Source organism: Dreissena polymorpha, chromosome 10, assembly GCF_020536995.1.
Source record: "Dreissena polymorpha isolate Duluth1 chromosome 10, UMN_Dpol_1.0, whole genome shotgun sequence".
NCBI classification, from domain to species: Eukaryota; Metazoa; Mollusca; class Bivalvia; order Myida; family Dreissenidae; genus Dreissena; species Dreissena polymorpha.
The window spans coordinates 82,388,835-82,414,467 of NC_068364.1; the positions used below are offsets into that span (position 1 = coordinate 82,388,835).

The window sequence follows — 25,633 nt, forward strand, 5'->3', positions numbered from 1 at the left end:
AATGTAGTGTAATCTCCACTATTGCTCAGTCAGTCTTATTATTGCCAAACTGATTTATAGCTCACAAATGACTAAAAAAGATCAATATTCCCAAGTTTTGGGGAAAACCCGAGTTTTCCAATAAATTTGCGTGTTTGCAAACTACTCATTGAACCACATTACCGCGCGTTGTAAAAAGTGAGCAGCTTAAGTTTGGTACCGTTACACACAGATTGTATTGAACTGGTTTCTAGCTCACCTTACCCGTAAAGAAAGACAATATGTCAGCATGCCTTGCGTGAACCACCACCACTGCCGCGACCACCGCCACCACCACCACCACAACCAAGCCCCCTATCCCCCTACCCCCCCCCCTATTTCACCCCAACAACCCCACCCACCACCCCCACCACGAACACCACCACGACCACCACCACCACCATCACCACCACCAATTACAAGAAATCTATATATAATCGCTTTAACATTTTATATTAATGTTTATGTTTGTATTTTAAAGATTGTCTAACATTCCAATTCTCGTCGTTTGTCGCCGGGCCTTAAGTTAAATGTATGCAGCTAAAAAACGTTTAATATCATTCATGCCACTTCAATATGTATTGCTGACAGGAATGTTTACGATAGGAAAGTCAAACTTTAGCAATCACTTTATTTTGACCCACTTTCTTTTCATGTAGACCATATCTGCAAAAGGTTGGCACATAATTTAAGGCGACTCACTGACGAAAATTCAAATAAGACATATTTTACCAAATAAAAAAAACAACAACATGTTATTTGTTATTTGAAACACAAATGTGTACTAATAAAATAACTCTTTTTTACAATGTAAAAAAAAACATCAAACCATAAAATGCATGAAAATATGGTAATTATCTGAAACTTGGATATTACTTTTGCAGGAATAACTTCTTATAAATCTAATGAAACTAGGATAATGTCCTTTATGACACAAATTGAAAAATTAAAAAAACATTTCTTATCGTAAATTCAAACTTCTTAAAGGAAAAATAAACTGCAAACACTTTAAAATATATGTCTATGGAAAATGTAGAGTCTTCGCTTATCGACCCCCTAAGAATGCACCTTGGATAAAAGCAAGCGGTCGTTTGGAGATATCTCAGTTATCAGAAACTGGGGATTAACGGTTGATTTTCATTTAAAATACATATGATAAAATATAAAGTATTATTTACATTGGGCGCAATATGTTAAAATATTGATTTACAAACGATACTATATTTGTTATTGCAAATTTCACTTAATGAAAGTCAAAACAATTATTTAAATAGTAATTATATTCAATAACAATATTAAAAGAAATATTTGTCAATTGCTGAAATTTCAACGCCAGATGTGGTCTGGTAAAATACATGTTTGGAGATACAAAATGCTCGTTTTTATTATTGTTTTGCACATGGTACCATTTTATCGTTCGTGTGTCGAATGAATAGATATATTCGCGGGAAATTAAAATGTAATTAATTATGTCACAAATAAATAAAAACGAGCATTTTGTATCTACATTAATCTATGTAATCATACCACATCTAGCGTTAAAATTTTGGCTATTGCTATAAGGAACACTGACTATTTAGGTGTTAACTTTATTTTACGAAATTTTCGTTGGTTTTAAGCGTTTTTGAGTTTTTAAGTAAAACAAGGGAGTAAATTGTTGATGAGGCATTTTGATATCTAGCATGTATACACGCTCATTCTGTATTTGTATATTTTTTATTAGCGCTGTGTTAAATGTTTACTTCAGATGGATATAGTGTTGTTTGCCCTCTTTTTGCTGGTAACAGGTGCGTAAAGCGTCTTCTTTCATCGCCTTAGTTATTATGTACTAAATATATCCAATATATATTATGATATAGTTAGCTGAAATTGAATCCGAAATCACACAAATAGGAAACATCAAATATGCACATGCACTCCTCTAGCGTTCTTTTATTATATACGTTAAGTATGTACCTATTATGGAGTTTCCAAAATATTGTTTAAGAAAGAGAGTAATTTGGCTGTTGGTGGTTTTTGTTCAATCAGGCACACTAAATGACGAGAACATTCTTACACGACAGTCGTTTCCATCTAACTAAATGGACAAGTAAACTACAGATAATGAAAGTGCAAATTTGCAATGAATGTCCGACACTCGCTTGTGCTAATGTAACTATTTTATGGAAAATCGCAACACACCGATGAAAATTAACTGTTTTTTAATATGAGCCATCATTAAAGGAGCAAATGTCTCACTTTGATTGAACAGCATCAATTACACACTATAACACTGTTATCACAAAATCGGTTTTCTGTGCATTGGAATGGCTGAAAAGTTGTGAAGTTTTTCCATTAGTTTTTTTTTAATTCCTCACATTGAGATCACAAACATACAGGAGTTTATCGACAAAGCATACACCCAGTTATTGCATTTGTTTGTTTTCTAATGGATTTGAACTAGAAGCAAAATCAATTTAACATAAAAGGTGCTATAACGCAAGTTTTACTAAATCTACAATCTTATATATAATACGTGTGTGTCTTTTTTAATAAATTTATTCCTTGTGCTGTATGCTGACATTCGAGGGAACATTCAAACCATATTAAAAATACAACTGAATATTTAATATGTGTTCAATCACCAAACTTGGTTCACTATAAGATCCATTTATTATACATGCATTATTCTTAAAACCGCATATTTACTTAGCTCTTTTCGGGATGACTTCAACGAAGTATCAGTGTGGTATGAACTACCCGCCTTTTAAGTTTTTTCCCTCACAATCAATCAGTCGTCCGTTATGCTGCGAGCATTGTGAACACAGTCTGCAATTCGTTCTCATTCAGACTTATCATTTTGTGAAATCATACTGTACATAAACAAGAGGTATAACCCCAATACCATATCAAACAGTATTATCGACTGTGAATATTGCAAACTTAAAAGTTCACGAATTCTTGAGTAATTAAGCACGACTTTCGTATTTGAAGATGGCCACAATGACTCATTTGAAGTACCAACATAGATACAGATTTTCTAAAAGCACACATTTAGGTGCATGTGTATGTTCCTAGAACTCACGACTAAAGATTTATGCAGAATCAATTATGTAGGGCCATTGTGTAGAAAACATAATCAAATATGGACACGATCAATATAAATATTTATGTGTGAGATGAACAAATATTGTGGAGTGTGTGTGCGTGTTTATAGAGACTCCTTTTTCAGGCAATATTTTTGGAACTAGTGCAAAATAATAAGCAGATCATAATAGAAATATTGGATAACTATTTAGCGCATGTATGATTATATCTCTCTCTTCCTAATTGTATTTCTTTTGTTTTCGCACTGCGAATCGCATATTTTTTAAAATTTGTGTTGTTTTTAAGGAGAAGTATTGGGACAGGTACCGCCAAACCTAACGTGTTATTCGCCAGTAAGTAAAACTAATTTAAAAGTAAAAATCACATGTTTTTTATTAAGCCAGGTTTTAAATAGCCGATTAAAATACATGTATATGCCAGCATACATATCGTGATACCCCTCGTGATACATCACGAAATTGTAAATGTAAATTTACCTGTTTAAGTTTGACACAAAGGGTTATGTAATTCAATATCATATTATACACAATTTAAGGATTACTTATTTCTAAACTGAATGTATTAAGGAACAACACAATTTAGACAAAGTGTCCTGAAACTTTATTAATATTAAATAAGGAAAACAGATGATCAATCAAGTTTTGTTTACAACAAACGTTTTTAAATATATATATTAACTCGCATAGAAAAAAAGGTTGCGCGCATTTTTAGTTAGAAAAAAATACACTTCAAATGTTGCTTATATATACATTGACTTATCATAAACAGAACTTAACTCTGGAACCATGCGGATTAGTTCAATGGCAATTATATGATACGAAAACGTAATCTTCATTTTTTATCAAATTTTACGACTGTGAGAACTTAAAGGGATCTTTTCACGCTTTGGTAAATTGACAAAATTGAAAAAAGTTGTTTCAGATTCGCAAATTTTCGTTTTAGTTATGATATTTGTGAGGAAACAGTTATACTGAACATTTACCATGGTCTAATATAGCCATTATATGCATCTTTTGACGATTTTAAAACCTAAAAATTATAAAGCGTTGCAACGCGAAACGATTGAATAATTTGGAGAGTTCTGTTTTTGTCGTTAAATTTTGTGAAACTACGAAGATTGCTTATATAAGGTATAAAATACGTCAGGTAAATGTACTCGGCAGAATAGCTCAGTAGGCTAAAGCGTTTTTACTTCATGACTCTGGCAGGACTCCAGGGGTCACTGGTTCGAAACCTGGTCCGGGCAATGTTCTTTTCCTTTTTTTAATTTTATTCTTGATTTTTTACTGGAGCTTTTACGATCCAATGTTTACATTTATCGATATAAAGCATTTAATGAATAAGTTAAAAAATGCCAAAAACTGTGAAAAGGCACCTTTAACGTCTTGTCAAAAGAGAATGCAACGATACTAGAATGATAAAATAAAGTGATAAATTGTTCAAAATGAAACAAAACAAACGCTTATGCGTCGGTATATAATGATAAATATCTGAGTCAAATGAGACGTGCCCAAACTAGTACTTGTTCAACGGAGTGAAGAGTTCTCAACAAAAACGGATTAATCTCTTAACAGATACTCATCATACTGCAACTATATTTCCAAACTTGCAGAGCATTAAAGAAACTGCATTCAGACGGGTTCACTGAATATCACGTGCAGAATGCATATTAACACTTTTGATCATTGAATATATAGATAGACCATATATGGTTTTATGGAGCTGAAGCGGTACTAGACCCCTCTTTAACCCATGCCTAGCGTCTAGAAAAAAGGCCTTGGCAAAAAGCGTAGACCCTGATGATGATGCGGCGTCTCATCAGGGTCTGCGCTGTTTGCTTAAAGGAAGTTCTGTAATAAAAATATTCTTAATATAGAAATAATAATACTAGACATCCCTAATTTTAGAAATAAATTGATCCAATTTAGAAGGATGGAAGAGTCCACTAGACATAAATGGGTTAATGTACAAATGATCTTTCTATAACGGCAGTAGTTTCTGGATGCGATAGCTAGTAAATGTGCATATACCGTAGTTTATATAACTTATCAGTAAGAATAAACAGAAATGAACCTTGAATAAGCGTAATCGCATTTGTTTAATCCTCCTCTTTCAGAGACCGTTCAATCCAACCTGTATCGACCGGTATGCGGCATTCCTTGGTCATCTCAATTGTGAAAACCGACCATTGACAGGAAAGACGATCAAAATATCAGACACAGGTATGCCGGAGTGGAGGAAACGTTATGTTAAAAAGCTCGCATACCAAAAAGAACTGTGTGTAAATCGTAATAAAATGTGATTTTTAAGAAGTGATTTTGTTCAACGGTGAACAGCGTAAACAAGTCCACGCAACGCTGAGAAGAGACCTTGTGATTATTTATTGAAATAACAAAGATAAAAACAACACATTTCTAAATTATCTTTCCGTTTCTCACGATGAACCATTTGTCTTCTTTTTGCAAACGTTGTCCTATTTCATAAACAACTAGCAGATATAATTATATTTAAAATAAACGAACAACCACTAAATGTGTCTATATAGCTGCGTACCATGTTCTACGTTGAGTTCTCTAAATCGACAACTACTGTATGCTTTTGTCCCAGACCTCGCAACTATTGCTGCCTTGCACAACGAGATCCGGACCCATGTATCTCCCCCAGCGGCAGACATGCGGCTTATGGTCCGTAACGTTTATATTAATTAATTTTTTTCCTATTTTCTGTATTATTTGCATTTTTTCGCTTCTTCTCTTTCATGCAATGGTCGCTCAATATTATTACAGTTATTTTTTTCCCTTTATCCAAAGACCTATAGATAACACAGATTGGAAACTCTCCTCTTCGCGATAGCGATATGCGATAATATCTTACGGCGGACGCGGGTCACGTGACATTGATTTTCGACATGCCGGTGTACCTGTAGATTCTTCCCTGTTCCAGCTGCTGTCGGCCATTTTGTTATAAAGCAATCAATTATTCTTCGTAATTAGTCGTTAATATTTGTTGTCGTAGGGTATTCTGATCATGATCTGGTAGTTTATATTATATTGATATTGTTATTAACAATCTTAATGTGTTAATTAGTGTTTTGAACGCTCGGTTGTCAGTTTGCAGAGCAATGAATGTCTGAAAGCGCAACGTTACGAACTTCGCGTAGTGAGCAAAGTCGGTCGCCGAAAAAAGACATGTTATCTATAGGTCTTTGCTTTATCTTATCAACTCTCCCTTTTTCACATCGCTATAAAAAATGTACGTTTGAGTGTACACATATTTTTGCTATTATACGCACAATGCTAAAAACTATATGGCTGTTTTTAGCGGTATAACATGAGTATTTGTCTCTAATTAAAATTATTACATCATAACTGCAGATCTTGTTAGTCAGACAGTAAAAAATTAACATGATAATGATAGTTATTATTAAACTTAAACGTTAAGCTGCAGTATGAAACATTTACGTTAATATATATCTTACTGTACACGGGTTTTGATCATCAACGTATACAACTTATCCTGTATTGCGAATTGTTAACGGCACATTTTTATTTCAATTAATCAAAGACACGCAAGCAAGTGATCGTACTATATGGGTTCATTATTAGAAGGAGAACCCTGGCCTAAGTAGCACAGCAGACAGATGGGTGCGCCGATGCACGGCCGATAGTACTTGGTACCAGCGAACGTCGCCAGGTATAAAACTGACACAAGAATCTTATCAGGCAGTCAGATATACATGCGAAACACTTTGAGCTCATACAAAATGTAAAATGCTTTTATTTTCATCCTAAATTAATTTTCTACGGTTCGCTTGTTTCATTCAAAACATATTCCAACATATATTTTCTTGTTGACTTTGAGGGGAGATGAAAAACAAGAAAACAACAATCATTTGCTCTTTTTGTAAATCTAAGCCTGTTGAGGGGGGTCGTAACTAAGTAATTCTTTTGTAGAGCTTTATTTATATTCGTCAATGTTTATGAAAAATATGTTTATTTGACACAAAACAGGTGGATACATTCTTGGCCAAAATCATCTGTACAGCAAATCATTCATTAACTGGACAGATGTCGTGAAAACATGGGAGCAGGAAAAGACGAATTTCGCTTACGGCTCAACGGGAAATAACGCGTCACTAGTTGGAAATTACAAACAGGTAATCAATTGACATATTTACCTTTTTAAAAGTTATGTTGCATGTTAACTTCCGACATTTCAACTTTGAGATGATTATAAAGTGCGCTAAAATGATACCTAAACCAAACGCTGATAAAATATATAATTCATAGAAAGTAGAATCCAGTTGTCCTTTTTCCAGATGATTTGGGGTGAAACCTCATCTGTTGGATGTAGCGCTGCAAATTGTGGTACTTTCTTCATCTACATCTGCCTGTATGCTACCATGTAAGTTAATTACCTGCAATCATTTCACATAATTCGTTTTATCGGCGACAAAATGTAGGGTATCCCGAGATTCTAGAAATTTTCGATAATAAGAATTAGCAAAGTTGCTGTCCAAAACTGGTCTCTGTCTATGTTATAGTATCTTGCAACAAAACAAGGAAAATGATATACATCATTTTAGCCGTGCTCTGTGAAAATGGGTTTAATGCTTCTGGCTAAAGTTTCGTTCCCTTATTAGCCTGTGCAGTCCGCACAGGCTTATCAGGAACGACACTTTCCGCTTTTATGATACTATTACTATTATGATTCTGTTTAAAGAAAGTATCTTCTTAGCAAAAATCAAGTTTAGGCGTAAAGTGTCGTCCCTGATTAGCCTGTGCGGACTGCACTGGCTAATCTTGCGCAACACTTTACGCACATGCATTAAACCCCCTCACAGAGCACGGCCCATTTATGTTTTGCAATATAAATGATTTAATTGTATTTTTTTTTACAATTTTAGCCCTAACCCCCAGCCATTAGATCAGCCATACAAAGAGTCTGTGTCAAACTCATCGTGCGACGACTGTCCGGGCCACTGCAATGCAAGCACCCACCTCTGTGGTAATACATTTGTAAAAGTGCTTTTGTGATAATACATATCATCATCAATCGTTTTTGCATCTATATAGTCCAAACTGTTATGTTGAACATGATGTATATTCTGAATGCAATTGAATTGAAATAGTGTATATTATTATATTATAAATGTAAAATATGTATTCCCTAGCCTTGTTACTATTAACAATCTAAGTTTCGCATATATTACTCTAATACATTGGTGCACTGTATGAATTTAATAGACATGCGAAGTATCATATTTATGTTACATTGATCGCCGTTGTGTGTTGTACAGACTACGGTGGATTGATATGCCTCAGCGGGTCTAAGTTGAACATGACTACATACATGTGTGATTGCGTGTCAACCGTGTTGCCAGGAACATACAGTGGCAGTGAATGCTCGTGTACGTACACACTGCAGCTTACAGAGTTTTAAAAGGACTTGTCCATGAACTTTTGTGGACTGACTGACAGGTTGCAAATTTCTATAATATTTGCTTGAAATTTGCCGTTTTCTACAAAGTAATTCGTTTATTTTTGTATAATTGATACAAGTTGAAATGTTTCGTCAGAATTTTAATATATGTTTATATGTATAAATACAATACATTGTATCCATTATTTCTTAACATCTTTACTGTGATTATTATCTTTGTAAAATATACGTTTGTAAACTAAATATGAAAACACGTTTGTTACACTTGAGCAAAAATGTGCAACAATTAATGATAGGTTCATATTGTTGAACTGTTGTGCATGTCAACATGCAATCGATGTTTTGAAAATTTCTGGACACTAACCAAATAATTACTCTCGGCTTACATTTTTGTCAAATGTAAGTTTGTTTACACATAAGTTATATTATGAACTACCCAACACAGCAACTACTTATATAGTGGATGAACAATGTAGACAAATCAAAATAATACATGCGTTATAATATTTTACTTCAGTAAACTGCGTTGGAACCAATGACATCAATCCAGAATGTTCAAGGTCACAAAACAATACATGCGTTATAATATTTTACTTCAGTAGAATGCGTTGGAACCAATGACATCGATTGAGAATGTTCAAGGTCACAAAATAATACATGCGTTATAATAGTTAACTTCAGTAAACTGCGTTGGAACCAATGACATCAATCCAGAATGTTCAAGGTCACAAAATAATACATGCGTTATAATATTTCACTTCAGTAAACTGCGTTGGAACCAATTACATCGATCCAGAATGTTCAAGGTCACAAAATAATACATGCGTTATAATATTTCACTTCAGTAAACTGCGTTGGAACCAATGACATCGATTCAGAATGTTCAAGGTCACTACGTGGCACGTGCGACACGAACATGCACACGATGTTCCGTTGCCCTTGGATGTGTAACGTCTGTCCGTGTAAGGGAAACACATAAATAGTTTTTATTTTTGTACCAAGGTTACAAATAAGCATCCTTAATCGTCACATGTTATTCTTAAAACGGAATAATTTAGTTTCATTACGCATTAATTATAGTTACCAATAGAGTCAACATATAGCAGATAGCTGTTTGCAAGATGTAAAATAGTTATCTGCACTTTTCAGACTCGGGTTCAAGTTGGAACGTCACTGTTATATCGCGGATGCCATGGGAGAAGGGTCTTCCGTTGTGCACAACAACGATGCTCGCAACAACTCTGCGCATAAGCAGCAGCGGCTCGTCTACTTCCTTTCCAGCACAGCACAACAGTGGACCTACTGCAATGTCACGACCACACGCCATGGGGACATGTTTCACTGTTTGGTTTATGTTAATCATGTCTTTTTGTAACACGCGGTGACACGTGGAAATACGTCTCAAAATACTAAGGCCATGTTGCACCCCCCCTGGTACTTTAAATGTCCCTCAATCATAGTATTGTCTTACTTTTATAATCAGATTCATGTTTCTATTTGGCCCTGCACCATGCGAAAGGAATGCCAAACAAAATGTATGTGTTCGAATATGTATGATACAACGAAAACTGTTGCTATTTAAACAATGCTGTTGAACTGAATCGTTTGTACGAGTTTTTTACGCATTTTTTATTTACATTTTAAGTCATCTTCGTTGTTTAAATTAGTATAATTACAAAATATAATATGAACATAATATGTTATGTTTTACATTAGCGAATATTTACAAAATGAAATTCGGCAGTTTTACAAAGATAGAAAGTCACATAGTAGTCATGGATATTGCATTGGTTAATGTGGAGTTCTCCATTAAGATCAAAACTGTATGCGTAATAAGCCGTAAACGTTTAAAACTACTCTACCTGGAACCTGAACGTCATTTGATTAGAATTTAGTTAGGTAGTCAAACAGGTTGTTTGAACCCCACTTCACAGTTTTCATTTAATGGAAGTGTTTGCGTTTCGTTTCAACAAGATGTATGAACGTAATGGGAGTCCTAGATAAAAATACAAAAGTGTAATTAAAAGGACAACTAATTAGTACATACATTATACTATAGGAAATGGATCGACATATGTAGCATACATATCTTAATTTTCGGAAAATTAATCCCTATGCCATTATAGATTATATAATTGCCAGAAATGTGCATCATAAAAAACATGCCAATGAACGAAATAAACCATGATATCAACGCACGATATTGTAACGCGAGCCTTCCTGAAGCCGCCACCGAGCGTTATGTGCGCGGCCTCACAATGACAATGTGCCTTCCAAAACCCTCGGAAGGCCAATTGCAAAATAACAATTTATTTTTCTCAGGCTACCTGCCTTATGATTGGAAACTGAAGAGTAATTGAGTCGCCACGAGTATGTACAGTGCGACAAACAGGGGACCGTTGCATTCAATGAAGCTTTAGCTATTCGTCACCCCGAGGCCCTAGGTGAAACGTCCACCATCTAGTACGACTTCCGTAGACACCAACCCTCTGAAGACCCTCTAAACTTGCAACAGGAACTCTGCAGCCTGGGAAGCACCGTTTGAAGTCAACGTAATTACCCAATTGCTCCAGAGAAATGTTCTTTATAGTACCGAAACCTTTCTTCAGATGGTGTCCTGCCCGCATCCGCAGGAGAGGTGACCAACTTGCCTTATTGCGAGCCTTTATATACTGGCGAACCGAGCGCCACCTAGCCAACGGAAAAACCGGATCCGGAAACCACCGACGTTACCGAACTTTCTTCGCTTTTGACGAAGCTAACCGATTGCCCACCGAACTCAACGGAGATAACATACTATCAATTCATCATCCACTGCCTCAGAAACAAGCCGAATATACATGCAGGATTTTATTTGCACACATTCCTAAAATATCAAATGCTCTAGACATTCTTAATAAATCATTTCCAATACGAAAACAGAACTTACTGTGTTATTTAAACTAACATCTCAATATTGTTTACTTGGCGAATATAAAACTAAGGGAGGTAATTATTATGCAACCGTGAAGAAACGTGAATCATCTTATCCGAACCCAAAAAGCCTCACAATATCATACGAACAACAGTCAATAACGCCTAAATGAACCGCACTTATTCGTTTAATAAGAAGGTAAGGAATATCTCTGGTAAAAGAATACATTGCGTCATGAACACTTAAACCTGAATTTTAACCATATCCAAATACACAAGAAAATAACTATACAAAGATGTTTACTTCAGACAATGTGCACTCCTCGCTAAATGTAGTATATGGGCCTTCGAACATTCCTTCTTGTCATTATAAGCATTCGGACTCCAGGCTATCCAGTAGGTATTTCATAGCATTAATATAATATGTATTATAATTTAGCCTTTTGTGGTGTGCATGGTGTCAAAATATTGTATTTAAATATCTAAATTTCGTATTGATACTATTGTAGGGAAAAATGAGACTATTTAAATACTTATAGTATTTAAATCAACATGAAAATACATGTATCATACATACATGCAACTTGAAGAGGTAAACACTAATTTGATTGTGGCGTAGCAAATTTTTATAAAACTATTCTCTGTTATTTTATCAAGTGACATGTTTCCATGTATGTAGGACATTTTTTACATACATCAAGTGTTATCTCCGTCACAGTCACGAATGTTAAAAGGTCAAACACCACTGATACTAAAGTGACTACGTTCCCTGATAAGACCAGTTGTTTCTCTAAAAGAACAAGGGACAGTTAGGCGGAGAAATGAACATAGGTAGGTTTCATGTAATAAAATAACATATGGTACACTTACGATTAGTTTTTATGATAATAAAATAATACATAATAAATAAATATTATATTTTTTACATATATATGTGCGTTAAATAGATAAATAAATAGTATTATATAATAATAAATAATATATATAGATATATATAGTTATATTTATATTGATAATTATACTAAGAATCTTATAAGTATATATAGTTTTATAATGCACTGCACATGCAAAAAAGTATTTCAAACCATCTTAAAGGGTTTGTGCTATGTTTCTATGTTTCTATGTTGCAGGAGTTTGGATTCCAGTGGGGATTATGTGCATGATTAGAGCGTCAGGTATACCATTTTGTTCATATTTCACTTCACTTTAGTACTCTATCAATACTGCATTCTTATGATACCTTAACATGTTTAATCTGTGTTAATCTTGTATTACTTTTTAATGTTTTTTTTTCCAGAATGCATAGAGTGTTTCAGTTGTCAAAACATTGCTGATCCTAATGAGTGCAGAAATACTTCACAATGTTCCAGTGGTCAAGTTTGTATAAACTTTATTCGAATAAATTTGGTATAATGCCAACATGTTTTGAACCAAGTTGAACTTAATACACATAAAAGAACACTTTTGAAGTCACCGCTAGCACAACATGACCCCGGTTATATTTTAATATTTTTAAACATAATTTAAAATTAATATTTAATATAAATGGTGTATGAATAAAAATGCTTGTTTGAAATAAATAAAAACAAGTACTGGTTCTAGGCCCAGGAAACGGACTCGAGAGCGTTTATAAAAGCCGTAGGCTTTCGATGCAATCGAGCTAAAATAAATAGGTTTAAACTAAATAAATATGTTTAAACTAAATGACCCCGAAGTATTACTTTGAGAAAAATGTAAAATCAACCTTCAAACTTGTAGACACAGACAAGTTGTATTTATTTCATGAAAAACAGAACATTAAATCTGAAAAACGAATGATGAAATGGGTACTCAGAAGTGTGTTTTGGTGCCTTATAATCACGAGTATATGAACTTTCATAAGATTGTTATCAATACTAAGAGAGAAATGCTCCAAAATAGACAAATAACAAGAAAACCCAATCTAGTCTGTATCACCGAAAAAGGAGTTTGTATTCTTGTTGTTTGCAATCACTTGTATTGTCCTCTATTTATGTCCACAATTATATGCTGGGGGACATATTGTTTTTGCCCCTGTCTGTTTGTTTGTTGGTTTGTTTGCGTCTAACTTTAACATTGGACACAACTTTTGCAATATTGAAGATAGCAACTTGGTATTTGGCATGCATTTGTTTCTCATGGACCTGCTCATTTTAAGTGGTGGAAGGTCAAGGTCATCCTTCAAGGTCAAAGGTCACATATATAGGGGGGGGGGTACATAGTGTTTCACAAACACATCTTGTCTTTTATTAAAGTCAATTTTATAATTGTGCGTTCAACAAGACAATATAACATAGGGAACTAAATACATATTTGTCAAAGAAAGGAAAATGTTTATTGTAGTCCGCACTTCATCTAACATTATTCAAATACCGCCAATACTAAGCGAGAAAACTTTCTAAAAGGTAGTTAAGTCTGTTAATCCTTAAAAGAGTGTTATTGTTCTTGTACTCTTAAATTCCCATTAAAGGTATCTATCATATGAAATTTCATTAAAATAGGTTCAATACTTCCTGAATCATGCTCCACACAATAAGCGGGACATAATAAATGAGGGACGGACAGACGAAATGCCATTAGCATATGATTCCCTTCGGGTTCTGTAAGACACATCTATAAAGAAATACGATAAATATAAAATCGGTTCGAGCATCGTTCAATATGTCTTATTAATAAACAATGTATTCTGTTTTCATGAACAGTCATGCTCTTTACAAACATTCCAAGCTGACTCCGAAATACGCTACACCATGGGATGTCAAAACAATCAGGTAATACATATTATACTATATTATATATCTACTGTACTTTTTACAATAACAATTGTTGTATATAATACATTGTGTGTGCCTTCTTTGAAACAGAACTCCTGGTGTTGCACCCATGTATCAGTCACTTAAATACATTGCAGTTATGCAGTTCCCTCGCTGTTAGCCCACACAGTATCATCGGTCGCTCCGTCCAGACGAGACAGCAGTATATATGCTATGAATGCTGCAGTACTGACCGATGCAATGAGAACCTTTGCTTTCATAAAAAACGTTAGATTATAGACTTATTACAAAACGATTGGCATCACTCATATTCGATTGAAACGGTTTCCCGAATAGAGCATCCACTTTTACCAATAGTCAACATCCATTCCTCTTCGGTTTCCTTTAGGAATAAATGTCGACTTAGATTCAGTTCAAATAGGCGTGGCGGAAAAAAATGTGATTGTCAGTCAATTAATTTTGTAACATGTCATGTGTTCGCTTCAATTTTATTTTAGTTTCAAACTCGGTTTTAGCTTACCTTTTTCAACGTCAATGCCATATCGTTTAACTTTTATTTATTAATCTAATAACGAAAGATCTTGTTGCTTATTTATAGCCATGAAAGAAGTGTATAATCAGTCGTTCATCCCATATTATACGATAAGGTATATCTATCTGATCGGGATTCTAAAAATAAACACGATCAACAATTAATGCGAAGAAAAGTATTAATGTCATGCCTATTGTTGCTTAAATTAGTTTTCTGAAGTCAACTTTAATGTGTGAATACGTATGCCTCTTTGCAGCTTCCGAGTGCACTGACGACGAAACACTCGACTGCGCTCGATTAAATACTCTGTTTAATGTTTGCGCAGATGTTCATCATGCAAAAATCACGTGTCCAAAGTTCTGTGGCCTGTGTCAGCTCGGTAAGATCACAAAAGTGATATGATCAATATTTTTCTTAATTTTAAAGTCAGTTCATCATGTTCCCGTATCGTTATAAAAGTGTGGCAAACCTTGGTCAAATATTATACAATAAGCGTTATTTAAATTTCATTATACATTTAGATAACGTCCCATCTCATTAAAGCGTAATTTCCGTCTGTCGTTTCTTTTACAACCGACATGGTTTCTGCGCTTACATCGGTTTACTAAAACTATTTGAAGACTGATTATATTTGCACGCAGTTGATGGAAACTGGGCGGAATGGGGCACATGGACGCAGTGCAGTGTGACATGTGCGAATGGAACGCAGGAGCGTACACGCACCTGCAGTAATCCGCCCCCTAGCAACGGTGGCCTAAACTGCAATGGACCAGCTGTTGACATTAAACTGTGCACACAGCAGCTTTGTCCAGGTTAAATAACATTTGCGTTCATTTAAACAACAAACAAAATGCTATATATCTAATACAAGCGATGCACATAGAAAGTGAAGTAACCGATGCGTCTTGTAAAAATTGTAAATAAATACATCAAGGTGAACAGACGCTTCTACAATTAACAAATATGATAATCTTAATTTTCAATGCCTTCTATAGTCCAATAATCACATTTAAGCTCTTACATAGTTAATTCGATATTTTATTTTGTGTTTGAATTTCCAAGTAGCACGTGATCTCGTTTTGAAATGTTCGATAAATAAATATTTATAATTTGCCGCATGTATTCAAATCTTCCGTTTTCATACCGGATTCATCTTAACAGCAAAATTAAAAATAAGTAACGTACTTTTCTTTCACTCAGTGCATGGAAACTGGACGGATTGGTCCAGTTGGTCTAGTTGCTCAGTTACCTGTGATGTTGGACTAATGAAAAAGACAAGAACCTGCACCAATCCAAGACCAGATAGATTTGGCGACAATTGTTATGGCGATGCTAGCGAATATGCTGTTTGCCAAAATGAACACTGCGTTGCTCCGGGTAACAATATTATAATTTAGGCTTTTTTACAATATGTTGATGGAAGAACCTCGCAATTGATTTACAGTTGCAGCAACGAACAAAAATAGAAAGGAAGAATATCTATACATTTTAATGCATGCCAACTAGTCAGGTTGGACCGTACGGTCCTGTTGTTCTAGTTAGTGTGTTGGAGAACTCAAAAAGCAGTCAAGGTCTTGCAACAATCCTAAACAAAATGCACAGGGTGACTATTATGTCGGTGATAATAGCGAATATACTGTTTGCCAAATTCAACCCTGCTTTTCACCAGGTATGATTATTGTACTGGACGAAAGTTGTGCGATGTTTACCTGTTTAAAGCATTAGAGAAATATCCAATTAATTGACAAGGGATGCAAACACACAAGACAAAAATGACCTGCCTGCTAGAATTAATGATTTATGTTTTACGCTTCTTCAACAGTGCATGGCAACTGGTCAGCCTGGTCCGTATGGTCCACTTGTTCTGTCACGTGTGATGGGGGACTTCAGAAGAGATTAAGGACGTGCACCAATCCTAAACCAAACGCTCTAGGCGACGACTGTGTGGGTGATCATAGCGAATATACTTTATGTCTTAATGAACCTTGTGGCGCCAGAAGTAAGTATAAATCATCATAAGTATAAATCATCATAAAATAGCTTTTGAATAAAAATGGCTCATCTTAAATAACATGAACATACGACTTAAGAAGTACTTAAACTACTCTAAGTTGCCCAAAAAACAGTAAACACGTATTAGGTCTCGGTGTATTAGTCGTGTAAAAAAGAAGAAAATCTGTTATTAAAATGCTTGTTCTTACAATTTGATTTTATGTCGAATTTTAAAGTAGTGCATGTAACTGGAATCGAATTATAGTAGTTTGTAAAAGATATTATTTTACAATTGTTACAAAAGCGACGTAATGTTTTACATGTGTATTAAAGATGGTGGCTGGTCTACGTGGGGTTCGTGGCAGAGCTGTTCAGTCACCTGTGGAGTAGGTCGCAGGCTGATGAGCAGGATCTGTTCTAACCCGAGTCCAACTATATACGGAAAAGCTTGCGAGGGAAACTCAGAGGCATTTGACGTTTGTGTAAACAGACCGTGTGAGTAGATATACTTAAGGTGGTTTTGTATAAAAATTAATACTAATTCGGTTTTTATCTATTTTTTGTAAACTACTTACGTTGAGTTTAATATTCACTAAGTGGCCAGTGTTAGCGCTTTACAATTTTGCTGCCAACGGTCAAGTTTCGAATGGCGGTTAGGGAAAACAATTTAATTAATTTAGTTTTAATGACAATGTAATGATTTTAACCTATACTATTGTAGGTAATGTTGTAGCCTTCAACGCTCACGGGATCAACATAATTTTGTCAAATAATGTCAATACATTTCCAACCGTGATCTTCAACGAAGGCAATGCTTACAATCCCTACACTGGACACTTGACAGCCCCTGTGGACGGAATATATTACTTCACTGTGGTTATCTGCTATTGGCCTCGACATGCTTTGGGTTTTGCCATCTACAAGGGAAATGCCGATATGAGCAGCTTTACACGCTTGACGATTAACTATGCATACAATGCTGACGACGCTACATGTACATCGGCCTCCTCATCTGCTAAGCTGAACAGAAACGAGCACGCCTGGGTTCAAATGAATCAGCATTACACAGGAGAACTATTTGAAGCTATTAATGCTTGGAACACATTTACCGGAGCTCTTGTCCAAGAGCTCTAATAAATATGTCAAGTTTTTTTTATCTTTTATTTATATCCGTTTTATTGATGTCTTTCATGTTTGGTTCGTATAGTATTACAGTGAAACACTTTTCGTTAATCTCAATTGAAATTGACTAATAATGACTATATGATCATATGAAAACATGTTTATATAAACATATAAACATAAACAAGCAAAGCACTTTAAAGTTCACATATTCTGGAGCAACATACCACAACTTACGTAATTGAAGTATGGTCACGATGACTCGTAAGAAGCACCAATTTAGATACAGAGGGGGTAATACCACGATAGTCAACATGGCGACGCCCATGCCGAGACAGTTATTTTGCGCTGTTTAATACCATTTATCACATTTGTTTAATTTTAAAATGACGCTTACTTTACAGCCATTTCAGTAAAAAGATGATTAGCGTTTATTTCGTATTAAAATTCGCTTTATATCTCGACTTTACTCCCCGCAAATTTTCTCAAGTGGAGCTGTAATTAGGTCATCCCGCTTAACAATATTGCAGCGAGTAGTAAAGTCGAGATATAGAGCGAATATTAATAGAAAATATTAATACGCTAGTAATTTTATTTGCTGTTATGGCTGGAAAGAGTGCGTCATTTAAAAAAATTATACAAGAAATAAAGGGTAAACAACGGCGAAAAATACCTGTCTCGGCTCGGATGTTGCCATCTTGACTATTACGTAATTACCCCATCTGGATACAGATATACTAGAAGCCCATATTTAGGTTCATTTGTTTGTTCTTAGAACTCATGACTAAAGACTTTTGCAGAATCAATTATGTAGGACCATAATATAGAAAACATAATCAAATATGGACACGATCAACATAACTATTTATGTGTGAGATAGAAAAATATTGTGTAGTGTGTTTGCGTTTTTATAGAGACTCCTTTAGCAGACAATATTTTTGAAAGTAGTGCAAAATCATATGCAGATCATAGTAGACGTATTGGAGAACTATTTAGCGTATGTGTGATTGTATCTCTCTCTCACATATTTTATTTCTTTTGCATCCGCACTGCGTCTCGAATATTTATAAACATCTGTGTTGTGTTTAAGGAGATGTTTTGCGACAGGTACCGTCAAACCTTATTCACCAGTAAGTAAATATAATGTTACAGTAAAAATTACATGTTGTGTCATTAAGCCAGGTTTTAACGAACCCTGGCTTAATTAGATTATTTTATTACATATCCGATTATGCACGATACTGCGATATGTGTTTTGAAATTTCCAACGCCTGTAACGTTTTCTGGAATATATGCATTATAAAAATACAACAGCTCAAATCAATTGTTTAAAAAACTCAATTCTTTACTTAAAACGATTTTGTATTGTGTGATAAAAGTTATCAAGCACATCGACAAACTAGACATCAAACACATTTCATATGCACGCGAGGTTTATACAGAGCACCAGATAAGCTGCGCAACTGCGTTTTTCACCCTATTTTAATGTTTAAAAACGCAAAGAAATACAATATCATGCGTAGTGAAAATGCAACTAAATTGACTTTTACGCAAATTCATCAAATTTGATGCGTACGGTACAATAGCTTCAATCAAATGCTTTGCTCATTTTCGGTATTTTTTCTTTAAAATTATTATCGTAACGCGGCGACGCTTTCATTTAGCAAGCGCCTGGATGACAGAGCAGGAAAACAGTAAAAGTTATTCAAACGCTTTGCGGACTCGATTTCATAGTTAAATAAAGCGTCTGGCCAAATTATTTACGACGACATACATCATTTTCAATCTAACTTAATCCGTTGTTCATTGTGCATGTATTTGTAAAGCGTCTGTAGATTCAGTTTCTTTTACGATGCCTTATAATACTGTCCAAGAGTGGTCGAAAGACGTGCGCGATTGTTGCGCCAAAATATCGGTCGATCGCAAACTTTTTCGACCCAAGATAGCAAGAGCCAATAAGTGCTAAATCATTCGTGTTATCGATTTTTGTAAAGTTTAAAGTTTACATTATGAACAGTTGCAATGGTTAAAGATATTATGAAACATCTGTTTATTAAAGTTAATTATGATAGTTTACAGTTTTACTGAATCAATACAAGTGTGCAGCTTAAATAGAAGTTAAGCAGAAATTATTTTAAGGTATTTATTTTTAGAACTCGATTCACCCTATTACAAGAATGAAATCACCCCATTTTTCAAAATCTATGGTTGAAAACCCTATTTTCAAAATAATTATCTGGGGCACTGGGTTTATAAAGTTCATACATTTCATTGTGTAGTCAATTTTGAGATGCAACAGTTTGTGGTATGTGTCTTGCCGACTTTCAAATTGTTCGTGGGTAATACATATTTTCCTTCATGAATATACACAACAAAATAAATGTTTATATAAACGCTCCGATATGGACTGGTGTTAATTCATATTTCGATTAATAATATACTTTTATAATAATTTAACGAGGTAAAAAAGTTTTTAATTCTTGTATACTGTTAATAGTATTGATTAAATAAATATATAAAGAAAATTTTATTTAAGTTAAACGCAAAAAGCTTATACAAAACATCAAAACATCCCACAACCATACTGTTCACGAAGGTATATTGTACCAACAATATATAATAAAATATATAAAAATGAATTAATATTTAAAGTTCTGGTAATTTCTCTATGCACAGATTTTTTTTCCGACGGTATATTAATATTGTATGAAAAAAGGAGAAACCTTTTACATTGCTTGTGAAATTATGAAGCGATTGTAAAAATGATTATATACATTTGCGACCAACAAGCCGATTCAAATACATGTTTATGCCAGCATACATATCGTGATACCCCTCAGCAAGAAATTGGTCCTGTGAGTTTACCTGTTTAAGTTTGACACAAAGCGCTATGCAATACAATATTATCCAATACACACTTAACGGAAGGAAGTGTCTAAAATCAATAATTATAATGTATAATAATGTAATAATGTATTAAGTAACAACAAAATTTAGACAACGTGTCCTGAAACTATATTAACATTAAATTAGGAACACAGATGATAAATCTAGTTTTGTTTACAACAAACGTTTTTTTATATATATTAACTTACATAGATCAAAAGTTTGTGCGCATTTAATGTTCGAAAACAATAGACTTCAAATGTTGCTTACATGTATATATACATTGACTTATCATAAACAGAACTTAACTCTGTAACCATGCGGATTTGTTCAATGGCAATTATGCGATAACAAAACTTGATCTTCATTTTTATCAATTTTCACGATTGTGAGTATCCTTTAATACTTTAAGTTTTGTCAAGAGAGTATGCAACGATACTAGAATGATACAATAAAGTGGTAAATGGTTCAAAGTGAAACGAAACAAACGCCTATGCGTCACTATATAATGATAAATATCTGACTTAAATGGGACGTGCTCAAAATAGTACTTGTTCAGCGGATTAAAGATTTCTCAACCAAGACGAATTAATCTCTGCACAGATCTCATCGTACTGCAACTATATTTCCAAAAATGCAGAACATAAAATAAAATCTGAATTCAGACGGGTTAACTTAACCTCACGTTCAGAATAGGTATTAACACTATTGATCATTGAATATATGACCATATGAACTTTTTTTATGGAGCTGAAGCGGTGCTAGACCCCTCATAAAATGTACAAAGGATATTTTTAGTACGGCGTAAGTTTCTGCATTCGATAGCTAGTAAATGGACATATACCATAGTTTATATAAAGTTTGGAAATATCGGAAATAGCTTATCAGTAAGAATAGACAGAAGTCAATATTGAACGTATACTTAATCGCATTTGTTCAATCCTTCCCTTACAGAGACCGTCCAATCCAACCTGCATCGACCGGTATGCCGCATTTCCTGGTCTTCTCAACTGCGAAAACCGACCATTGACAGGAAAGACGATCAAAATATCAGACGCAGGTATGCCGCGTGTTGAACATGTTACGTTTAAAAGCTCGTATACCAAATAGAACTGTGTGTAAATCGTAATCAATTGTGATTTTTAAGAAGTGAATTTCTTAACGGTGCACAGCATAGACAAATCCATGCAACGATGAGAAGAGAACTTTTGACTATTTATTGAAATAACAACAATAACAGCATTTTACTGAAATATATTTCCGTCTGTCATGATGAACCATTTTATCTTGTTTTTACAAACGTTGCCCCACTTCATAAACAACTGGCAGGTATGATTATGTAAATCAATAATAAACTCTAAATGTGTCTATACGACTACGTACAATTTTCTACGTGAAGTTCTGTACATCGTCAACTATTGTTTGATTTGGTCGTAGACCTCGCCACTATTGCTGACTTGCACAACGAGATCCGGACCCATGTATCTCCTCCAGCGGCAGACATGCGGCTTATGGTCTGTAACGTTTATATTAATTAACCTTATGTTGTGTAAAGCCTATTTTTCTGTATTATTTGCATGTCTTGCATCTTCTCTTTCTTCCTAGTCGCTCAATAGTACAACTGTTATTTTTCTTTGCCTTTATCTGATCAACTCTCCCTTTAAACATCGCTAAAAACCAAAGCCCTTTAGGGCAGCTTTTTTTCGATATAAAATGAGTATTTGTATCTAATTAAAAATATAACATCCTTACTGCAGAAATTGTTAGTAAGACAGTTTTAAAATGAACGTGATGATGATAATTATCATTAAACTTGAGCTTAAAACAGCAGTCTCACTGTCTCGTATAAAACTTGACCTGGTTGCGACATGAATCGTAAACGGAATTACAACACACATTTATCTTTTAATTAACCAAAGACACACATGCAAGTGATCGCAATATATGTTTTCTCTATTAGAAGGAGACCCTGGCCTAAGTAGCACAGCAGACAGATGGGTACGCCGATGCACGGCCGACAGTACTTGGTACCAGCGAACGTCGCCAGGTATAAAACTGACACAAGAATCTTATCAGGCAGTCAGATATATGTGCGAAACACTTTGGGCTCATACAAAATGTAAAATACTTTTAATTTAAATCCTGAATATTTCAACGCGTTTCCGTTAATATCGCTTGTTTCATTCAAATAATATGGTAACATAGATTTTGTTGCCTTGAGGAGGGATGAAAACAAAAATCATTTGCTCTTTTTAAATTTTAGCCTGTTGGGTAGGGGCGTCGTAACACACACTTCTTACTTCATTTAAATTAATTTTAAAACGTCAAGTCGAAGCCATTTGATAAACCTAACGTTTGTTTTGCCTAAATTTCATTTAATTATTTATATATAGCAAATTTGATATTACCATTGTTAGAATGTAGCGGTTTTGAAACCAGGGCAAGTATATTAAATATTCCTTTGTAAAAGAGCTTTATTTGTCTTCGTCAATATTTATGAAACATATTATTTGACACAAAACAGGTGGATACATTATTGGCCAAAAATTATCTGTACAGCAAAACATTCATTAACTGGACTGATGTCGTGAAAACATGGGAGAAGAAAAAGACGAATTTCACTTACGGCTCAATGGGAAATAACGCGTCACTGGTTGTGGTACTTTCTTCATCTACATCTGTCTGCATGCTGACATGTAAGTTAATTACCTATAAATATTGCACACATTTCATTTTATCGGCGACAGTATGCAGGGTATCCCGTGTTTTTATATACTTGCGATAATTAGAATCAACAAATTTGCTGTCCAAATTATTCTCTTTGCAATATGAATGATATAAATGTTTACTTTATGTCAATTTTAGCACTGACCCCCAGCGATTAGATAAGCCATACAAAGAGTCTGTGTCAAACTCATCGTGCGACGAATGTCCGGGACACTGTAATGCAAGCACCCACCTCTGTGGTAAGACATTTGTAAAAGTGCTTTTGTGATAATAAATATCATCATCAATCGTTTTTGCATCTATATAGTCCAAACTGTTATGTTGAACATGATGTATAGTCTGAATGCAATTTAATTGAAATAGTGTGTATTATTATATTATAAATGTAAAATATGTATTCCCTAGCCTTGTTACTATTAACAACTTAAGTTTCGTATATATCACACTAACACATGGGTGCACTGTTTGAATTAAATAGACATGCGAAGTATCATATAATATTTATGTTTAATTGATTGCCGTTGTGTTTTGTTCAGACTACGGTGGATTGATATGCCTCAGCGGATCTAGGTTTAACATGACTACATACACATGTGATTGCGTGTCTACCGTGTTGCCAGGAACCTACAGTGGCAGTGAATGCTCGTGAACGTACAAACTGCAGCTTAAAGATTTTTAAAAGGACTTGTCCATGTACTTTTGTGGACTACTGACGGGTTGCAAATGTCTATAATATTTGCTTGAAATTAGCCGTTTTCTACAAAGTAATTCGTTTATTTTTGTATAATTGATACAAGTTGAAACGTTTCGTCTAAATTCTAATATATTTTGTATATGTATAAAAACAATATCCATTATTTCTAAACAGCTTTACTGTGATTATTATCTTTGTAAAATATGCGTTTGTAAACTTAATATAAAAACACCTATGTTACAATTTAGCAAAAATTTTGCAACAATTAATTATAGGTTTATTTTGTTGACCTGTTCTGCATGTCAACATGCAATCGATGTTTAGAAAATTTCTGGACACTATCCAAATGCTACCTCTCGTCATACATTTATGTCATATGTAATTTTGTTTACACATAAGTTATATTATAAACAACCCAACAGAGCAACTACTGATATAGTGGAGGACCCATGTACACAAATAAAAATAATACATGCGTTATAATATTTTACTTCAGTAAACTGCGTTGGAACCAATGACATCGATCCAGAATGTTCAAGGTCACAAAACAATACATGCGTTATATTATTTTACTTCAGTAAACTGCGTTGGAAACAATGACATCGAACCAGAATGTTTAAGGTCACTACGTGGTACATGCGACACGAACATGCGCACGATGTTCCGTTGCCCTTGGATGTGTAACGTCTGTCCGTGTAAGGGAAACACATGAATAGTTGTTATTTTCTTACCAAGGTAACGAATAAGCACCCTTAATCGTCACATGTTTCTCTTAAAACGGAATCATTCGGTTTCGTTACATGTATAATTACGAATAGAGTAAACAAATAGAAGATAGCTGTTTGCAAGATGTTAAAGAGTTCCTTGCAATTTTCAGACTCGGGTTCAAGTTGGAGCGTCACTATTATATCGCGGATGCCATGGGAGAAGGGTCTTCCGTTATGCACAACAACGACGCTCGCAACAACTCTGCGCATTAGCAGCAGCGGCTCGTCTTCTTCCTTTCCAGCGCAGCACAACAGTGGACCTACTGCAATGTCACGACCACACGCTATGGGGACATGTTCCACTGTTTGGTTTATGTTAATTATGTCTTTTTGTAACACGCGGTAACACGTCTCGAAATACCAAGCCCGTGTTGCAAAACCCCCTGGTAATTTATATGTCCCTAAATAATAGTATTGTCTTACTTTTATAACAGATTCATGTTTATATTTTGCCCTGTACCATGCGAAAGGAATGTCAAATAAAATGTATGTGTTCGAATATGTATGATACAACGAAAACTGATGTTATTTTAACAATGATGTTGTTCTTACGAATTAAATTTTAAATCATTTTAATTTAATAATTAAGTATAATTACAAAACATAATATACATATATTTTCTTTTGTTTTACAATAATTGCGAATATGTACAAAAGAAAA

General features: G+C 34.5%; 2 protein-coding genes across 6 annotated transcripts; both read left to right on the forward strand.

Moving 5' to 3' along the window:
* The first annotated feature begins 1,069 nt into the window (after positions 1-1,069).
* LOC127848558 (cysteine-rich venom protein ENH2-like) lies at positions 1,070-25,333 on the forward strand. 4 transcript variants are annotated; one of them, XM_052381094.1, is made up of 12 exons: positions 1,070-1,147; positions 1,766-1,805; positions 3,391-3,437; positions 5,222-5,327; positions 5,713-5,789; positions 6,711-6,798; positions 7,116-7,261; positions 7,424-7,509; positions 8,012-8,112; positions 8,405-8,515; positions 24,784-24,900; positions 25,083-25,333. In XM_052381094.1, the coding sequence occupies exons 2-12, from the start codon at positions 1,766-1,768 to the stop codon at positions 25,316-25,318; spliced, it is 1,155 nt and encodes a 384-aa protein (XP_052237054.1). In that variant the 5' UTR covers positions 1,070-1,147; the 3' UTR covers positions 25,319-25,333. The 4 variants fall into 4 exon arrangements, with proteins under 4 accessions (XP_052237054.1, XP_052237053.1, XP_052237051.1 ...); XM_052381093.1 differs by lacking the exon at positions 24,784-24,900 and adding an exon at positions 9,393-9,509 and having other exon boundaries at positions 1,071-1,147; XM_052381091.1 differs by lacking the exons at positions 24,784-24,900; positions 25,083-25,333 and adding exons at positions 9,393-9,509; positions 9,697-10,243 and having other exon boundaries at positions 1,073-1,147.
* Positions 12,176-17,927, forward strand: LOC127848552 (A disintegrin and metalloproteinase with thrombospondin motifs adt-1-like). Of its 2 annotated transcripts, none has more exons than XM_052381067.1 (11): positions 12,176-12,291; positions 12,591-12,635; positions 12,758-12,837; positions 14,181-14,249; positions 14,390-14,519; positions 15,041-15,163; positions 15,426-15,596; positions 15,985-16,161; positions 16,607-16,783; positions 17,110-17,271; positions 17,498-17,927. In XM_052381067.1, the coding sequence occupies exons 1-11, from the start codon at positions 12,282-12,284 to the stop codon at positions 17,908-17,910; spliced, it is 1,557 nt and encodes a 518-aa protein (XP_052237027.1). In that variant the 5' UTR covers positions 12,176-12,281; the 3' UTR covers positions 17,911-17,927. The 2 variants fall into 2 exon arrangements, with proteins under 2 accessions (XP_052237027.1, XP_052237028.1); XM_052381068.1 differs by having other exon boundaries at positions 17,110-17,290; positions 17,498-17,625.
* Positions 25,334-25,633: the final 300 nt, after the last annotated feature.